This window comes from Humulus lupulus, chromosome 1 (assembly GCF_963169125.1).
Source record: "Humulus lupulus chromosome 1, drHumLupu1.1, whole genome shotgun sequence".
Taxonomy (NCBI): domain Eukaryota; kingdom Viridiplantae; phylum Streptophyta; class Magnoliopsida; order Rosales; family Cannabaceae; genus Humulus; species Humulus lupulus.
Genome location: NC_084793.1, coordinates 45383649 through 45391615, shown reverse-complemented (window position 1 = coordinate 45391615; position 7967 = coordinate 45383649). Strand labels below are relative to the sequence as shown.

The window sequence follows — 7967 nt, the reverse complement described above, 5'->3', positions numbered from 1 at the left end:
GTTAGTAAATGTACTCGTATACTTCATCGAAGCGAATTTTTTTGTTTTTTGGAACTTCAGTGGTATGATTTATGTTCATAATCAGCAAAAGCTTATTAGTATGGTAGACATATGTTTAATGTGTCCACTTTATGGTTGTTGATGAGAAAATAGGAAATAGGTGTTTAATTTGTGATTAAAGTCTTAATTTCACGTGTTCACCTTTGAAGATTCAAACTAAAATTGCTTTATTGATACAAAAGTACAAGATGGTACACAATTTAGGCTTTACTCCAAAGTGTAAAACAGATATCTCTTCTAAACTCCAATGGCTCAACCAAGTTCTGTGCGAAACCTGTAAAAGAGAAAGAAAAAACAAATTCAATTATTAAGTATCAAATGAATAAATGAAAGAGAGGGAGAGAGAGAGAGAGAGAGAGAAAGAAACGTTGCAGGAAATGATAATAGAGAGAGAGAGAGAAAAAAAACTAAGGTGTAGTGATAATCCTATAATTAATTCCCAAAATATATATTTATATATGCAAACGGTTTGTTAGATAGTGTTAGTAGTAGTAGAAATAAAGTGTGTGTGAGAGAGTGTGCGCAAGTAATTGACAGTTTTATGGTTAGTCATGTTTTATTAACATAGTAAAGTATTTATATTAATAGTAATATATATTTAAAATTATTTAATTTATTTTATACATAGTTAATTTATTTGATCTTATACAAATATAAATTTTTACATGGATACGTATAGATGTATTATTATATATAAGTTTAGATGATTAAAATATGGATATATAATTATCTTATAAAAAATTAATTATTAATATGTTAAAAATAAATATGATTTATTAAGTTTTTATATTTTATACTTTTAACTATCGATATTTTAGTAGAATAATATTAGTGGTTGAAATACTTATATTGCTACAAAATAATTAGTAGCAAAATATAATTAAAAAAAAATAATTCTACCAAAAAACTAGTAGCTAAAAATTTGAGTTTTGCTACCAAAATAAAATGGAAGCAATTAATATATAAAGTTAAAAAATTTATATTTTGGCACCCATACATTTAGCTACCAAAAGAAATTAGTAGCTAAAATTATTCATTAGCTACTAATAATTTTGGTAGTAGAAATAGTTGGTGTTCTATTTTTAGATTTTGCAACTGAATTCTTTTGCTACCGTAATTTAGTAGCAAAATATAACTAATTGCTACCAAATATATTTGGTAGCTATAGTAGGTAAAAATTATTTTTCTTGTAGTGAGTAAGTATAGAATAGCATGGCAGGCTAAATATATCATGTCCTATCACTTGTTTTAATTTTTGAGGTCATTGGTCAACACAACACATTTTGTGGGATGTTAGGTGAGCAAAAGATTGCAGCTGGAAAATGTTCATGATAAACTGAAAAAATTCAGTTATCCTATTGTTGTACTCAATAAATATGCCTCATGTTCATCCTATACTATCAATATACTATTTTAAATAGACCCTACGCATAGGGTACATATTGGTACCATCATCCTACCTCTCTTCATCAAACCCTCATACTCATAAAATGAAGTTCACTACTTGCAAATTTCGGCCAAAGCTATTTGCATGAATATTTTTGTTTAAATCTCATATATTCCTATTTAACTATTGTTGCATGTGCAATATAATAGATTGTGATTTATCAACAGACTCGTGTAATCCCTCGATTCTCCCTGACGTACAACGACCCCAACCACACCCGCCGGAGTGGGAAGAGTTCACTCATTATAGGATAACAACCCTGCCAGCGGAACCTATATAATACATCAACGATCTTCATGAGAAATTGGAGGTGAAGTCAAGCAAAAATTCTTTATAAATTTAGAGAATTGTAGGTTGGAACAAAGGACCCGTTCATTGAAAGATAGGATATCGCAATTGGAAGCCCAGGTGGAAGAGAAGACCAAGGAATTTGAAGATCATAGGTCGAGTTGTATCATGGCTGATTATCAACGGATATCCCAGGCTATTGAAGTACTTAAGACAGAAGCCATTACCAGATACCAAGAGTTTCTGGATCTGAAAGTGAAGAAAATCATGGGTGGTGATGTGATAATGGATGGATGTCCGTGCTAAAGAGAGGACTCTGTTGTTTCATGTACATGTGGTTCTTCCTTGTTCAAGTTAGATGTGTGTTCAGATGCAGTTGGCAGGTTCACGCGACCGATTATATCAAAACTTGTTGTAAATCCTAATCTATTCAGTTGACTAGGATTTTGTAACATATTTATCTTATTAGTTCTACCTATGTTGATGATCGACTCTATTGTAACATATTTATCTTAATTTAATAAACTGTATTTTAGTTGCTTAAACAAAGTGTAAGTAATTATTCTTATACTTGTTCATTGCTCAGGTTCATGTGAATACATTTATTTTTAACCAAATGAGTAGCTACTACCAGCCTACTAAACGTAGGAGTCTACAAGCCACCTAATGCAGAAGCATCACTATACCATACACTGCTCAAGGAACTGACAGCCGACTAGACAGAGAATGGAGTTGGATGTTGACCCTTAAGTATGGTAGTTGCATTTTAGTCTATATCTTTTGCTGATGTTGGTGGTCTATCAAAAATGGTTTAGTAGCAGGATTAATTTAAATCGGCTTCGGTTAAACCATTGCGCTATGTTTACAAGGAAAATTTGTCAAATAATGCCAACTCCAATAAAGTGCTACCACACATGCATTAGTATTGGGAAAATAGAGAGGATACAGAAGGTGACATACCAAAAATATTGGATAATGACATTCTAAGGTCAACTAAAAGAGAAAAGGTGATAACCCACATACACAACATTCAACTACTAGGTGATACATCGTAAGCTTTGGCTTCTTCCCTGTTGTCAGAACTCGATGTCCTCCAACTCTTGGAAGCAAAGACTCATAGTGTCTAATGCGTCCTGCATTCGACCAATGTTCTTGTAGTTCAATCCTTTCTTTTCAATTTTTGCACGGACAAATTGTGCATTCTTCATAGCCTCATCAAACTTCTGAATCTCCTCACGAATGAAACGATCAACGCCCAATGCTTCTTTCTTCTCTGGTTCTTTGTACGCTGGTTTAGGAACAACCTCCCGGGGACCCAGGGTAGTTAACTTCATTCCTGGTGCCACTTCGGTCACTTGAAGGTTCAATGACTCAGGTACATGAAGAAGGTAGGCATTCCTGCTACTATCCCAGATTGATTTCACGCGTTCATCGGCCTTTGAGGTGGATTCAGACATGTTGACATCCTTCACCTCAGTTGAATCTTTGTTGGAGCTCGCCATGACGTTCTCCAATGGGAAAATCTTATATTAACCTCTCGGAGTCAGAAAGAAAATGGGAATGGGATGCTTCTGTTGTTTGCATGCGTGCAGTTAATGGGGATTACAAGTTCTTTGGGCATTATATAGAGTACATCGCCAAAGAATAACTTTGTTAATAAAAACAATTCCGAATCATGGAAAAACACGTGCCACCACCTTTTCATTTAAAATTATTGGTGCTTCGAAAGTAATATTTAGCTTAACAACTTAATTTTGATTTAAACGGATGTGCACTATAGTCTTAAATATATATATTATGTTAACCACTAGTTTGGAGTACGTCCCATCATATAGATACTGAAAATATATATGTAAGGTTAAATAGTTCATATGGTCGCATTATAATCAAGTATATGATAGTGAACTAGTTTATTAAAGGGAAGTGTTAGGTGAACAAAAGATTTTTGTTTCAGTGTTCCTTAGATATTCACTTTCTTATGGAATTCCGAATATTCCACCCATTATTATGGGTGAACTTATTAAGTGTAGTGAGTACTCCAACCAAATAGCCAAATAATGGGTGGGGACCAATTTCTTCACTTCAGATACAACAAAATTATGGAAATACCAAAGACTGAAGTATCACTTATCCTTACCCTGAAGATATTGCGAGCCCACATCTTCAATACCCTACGTATTAGACAATAAATGATCATGTACTCCATTCTTCAAAATCTCACCTCCTCCATATTGATTTCTTAGTTAGTTTAACATATTTACCTTCAACTCTCTTTGCAGATGTTGGCAATGGATTCTGATTCATCAATTGACTCATGTAATATTGAGGTGTTCCCCGAGCTCAACCGACAACGTCTAGACCCGCCGGAGTGGGAAGAATTCAGTCACAACAGAGTAACAAACCTGCCCCCAGAGCCTATACAGTACATCAATGATCTGCATCAGAAATTGGAGCAAAGGGAAAGCGAAAGTTTTTTTATAAATTTCGATAATCGTATGTTGGAACAAAGAAACAATTTCCTGGAAGAGAGGATCACAGAATTGGAAGCAGAGGTGGAAGTTAAGACAAAAAAATTAGAGGAACTTTGGTCGGGTCTTCTCACGCCCGAGTATCAACAGATGTCCCAAGCAGTGGAGGAGCTTAAGAAGGAAGCAGTTAGTAAATACGAACAGTATCTTCACATGAAAGTGAAGAATATAGTGGGACGTGATGTGCCAGTGGATTGACGAACATGCTGAAGCTATTCGAGAGAAATTGTAGAGCGTCTAGGTTGGTGACTCTTTGTTGAAGATTGAGAACGAGGGTAGTGGACTCGTTTATTTTTTTCATTTCAACTTCTAGTGAAAGTGAATGAGGAATCTATGTTAATGACTTAATTATTGAAGATACTACCCTTATTAATAATTTTTAATTATGTGTTCCAGAGACTTTAGTTATCGCAGATACATCCTTAATATTGACGAATGAGTATTTTTTTATGTAGTATTTTTAGTTTTGGTATTTAGTACAAAATATCTGTAGTCCAAATAAACTTGGATTAGCTTAATAGACATCATCGCTAGTTTTAGGTAAATGAACACCTATTACGACCCTACTGTCCATAGGTCTGTAGAAGTTACATAATTAACTGAAAACTTACATAAACATCGTGTGGCGCAATTTTAAATATTAACTGTTAATGGAGCTGATTTCATAGATGAATAGTGGGTGGTACGATAATGTAAATTAAGTGCCAAAAAACAATTACTCAATCACTGAAATTGTGTGAGGAGTGATAGAGTTCTTTGTCTAAAAATATGGGCAACCAACGGGTAACCGCATTAGGTTACTATTAAACATTGAAACATATAACATACTCTTTTTCATATATGATTTAATTCACATGCTGACATGAAGTGACTACTATCATCCTAGTTAGGCCCAATATTAGAACTAGTGGGAATATCACTATACCACTAATGAAATTGAAGATTTTTGTCTCCGCTGAAGCTCAATTGAGACTACATGAGGTATAGCCACGGTTCTGCTTCAGTGGTTGGACTATTACAAGAAGGTTCGTAATCTTTTTCTATTGTGTGAGCTGCGGGATTAGATTTGCAAGTAGCCTTATTATGCCCTAACTGGTTGCAGTTGCGACACCTATTTTTCCTGGATCTCCCATTTTCTGTGTCCTTCTCTTTTGATTTTGACTTGTTTGTTTCCCTCCCCTTCGTTCTTACCACAATTGGGTCTCGGATTCCTCTGTTGGCGGGGTGATTGCGGCTGTTAGTAGGAGCCACATTTGAAACTTGGTCTACAGATTGGACCTCCACTGACATTGACTTAAATTTTTGTTCCATACGTGACATTTCATTCATTGCCTCTTCAAAATTTTCATTATGTTTTGTGGCATAGTATCCCATTGCATTGAAACGTGAAGTTAAAGATCCCCATCTTGTACAAACTAGCACATCCGGTGGCACCGTTGAGTGGGATAAATTTTTTAACCCAATCGTGTTTTTCGCATCCTTCTTCCACCGGTCCTTATAAAGAGATTCAGGAATGCATGGTATGTTGAGGTGCTTCATAACTGCAAATATATGTCGACATGGAATTCCATCCGACTCGAACAACATACACATACAGTTTATATGACCATCGACAATATGGTAGTGTACCCTACTTCGTACAAGTCCCTTTGGAAACCGCGTCAGTGAGTAGAACCTGAAGTCAATGGATACGTTGGTGGAGTCCACTGAGTAAGCCAGGGCACTCGTGATCTGTTCCTCAACTTTATTGTACATGTTCCTTGTCAAAATCGAAGCCACCTGTTCATAGTACTGTCGGAGGATGTTCGATGGTAATTGTGGCGTACTATGGTTGCTGATGAATTCGTCTTCCCGTTCTGTGTGACGAATACTTTGTATGGCCTTGTCTACTTGGCCAACCAGATCTCTAAGTTTGAGTTTGCTCGTCAAGAAGTGGGACAAGTAGGAATTAATTGACTCTGATCTTTTAGTAGTTCTTAGTCCCCCAAAGAAATTCCCTCGTAGGAAACATTCTGCCCAACTCCTCCTACTATTGTAGGTAGTTGTTGCCCATTGACTATCCTCAAATTCGAATTCTGAAACCATTCTATTCCATGTATCCTCGAAATCTTCCTCGGTACAGTATTGATAAAGTAGTTCATTGAACTTGGACTTGAATACAGGATGAGGCGCATTAATAGTTACATTATTCTGAAGATGCCAAGCACACAACCGGTGAACAGAAGTTGGGAAAACTTTTTGTATTGCTTTCGCCATAGCATGATCACCGTCGGTGACCACCACAGGAGGTGGTTTGTTTTTCATGCACTCTAGAAATTCCTCTAAAACCCAAGTATATGTGTCCTCGGTCTCGTCATATAGCAAAGCAACTGAAAAGACTATTGTCCTGTAATGGTGATTCAACCCGACAAAGATAAGCAGGGGCTTATTGTATGAGTTCTTCTTATAGGTGGAGTCGAAAGCCATAATGTTCCCAAAACAAGCATAATCACGATGGGAAATTCCATCAGCCCAAAATAGGTCTGCCAACCTATTTTCTACATCAATTGTGTGTGTCTCAAAAAAGTCTGCATCAGAGCGGCCCATACATGCCAAGTACCCCAATGCTCCTTCAGCGTCAGTTTCTTCTTCGTCTTGAACTAGTCTTTGCCGACCAATCCAATTGTAAAGATCCTTTTTCAGGAAGGGTACATACTCATGTCCTCCTCTTTTTTGTGCTAGGTGGTTGAATATGTGGCAAGTGCGTATACCTGATCGTCGCATAGACATTACCTGGGCTCCGATTGACTCTGGTATGGCTCGATTAGATCGCAAGAAGTGCAATTCCTTTTTCGAAGCTAATTCATGATTATGTTTCGAATTGAAGTCTTTCGCCACCCAAGTGTTTTCCGTCCTATCCAAGTTCACGCATAGAAGTGCGAGACACCCCGTTCTTGTGATAGGTCTTGGTTTTTTCTTACGGTTTAGAAGGTTTTTCCACTTGTCGCGTCGAAAACCTTGGTTTGAGCAAACCCATTTACGTTGCCACGGGTTGTTTTCATGGTCACGTCGAACATCTTCCTTGCGAACACTAAACCCCATCCATTTCGAGTATTCGGAAAAAAATTCTTCCCATTTATCGAGACTTTCGAGGTGTTTGCCTATGATGTCTTCTTTTGACAGATCATGTGGCTGCTTGTTGTAAATTTGAAGTTCTGCACGTGTTGTGACCATTTTATTCTCCATATCTTACATTTGTATTTGTCTACCTGAGTAATTCAAAAAATTAATAATTGATATGGTAATCAGTTAGAATTTTTGGGGCGGTAAATACAACAAGCATCAAGCTGCATTAGGTGGTTACTTTTGTTTTTCTTAATAATTAATAAAAAACCAAAAAGATGTAAATGAATACACTGACGAAATTTTTATTTTCATCTTCGTATATTTTGGCCAAATAACTTATTTTATTTAATTGCATCATGGGACATGTTATATACAATATTATAATTCAAGGGTTTGACCTACCATTTCACTGCCTCAAAGAAAGAGTTATCTAAGTGTACATTAATTAACATTCAACTTAATATGGTGGATGACGTAAATATACTGTGTACTTATTTTATTGGAAAGTTGTCCTTATGTTTACAAGGCAAACATATCTT

The 7967-nt window shown here is 36.0% G+C and overlaps 1 protein-coding gene across 1 annotated transcript; it reads right to left on the bottom strand.

The window, feature by feature from the left end:
* Positions 1–5295: 5295 nt before the first annotated feature.
* Positions 5296–7548, bottom strand: LOC133814338 (protein FAR1-RELATED SEQUENCE 5-like). Its single transcript, XM_062247311.1, has one exon. It carries the CDS (start codon positions 7546–7548, stop codon positions 5296–5298), a length of 2253 nt encoding a protein of 750 aa, XP_062103295.1.
* Between the last annotated feature and the right edge of the window lie 419 nt (positions 7549–7967).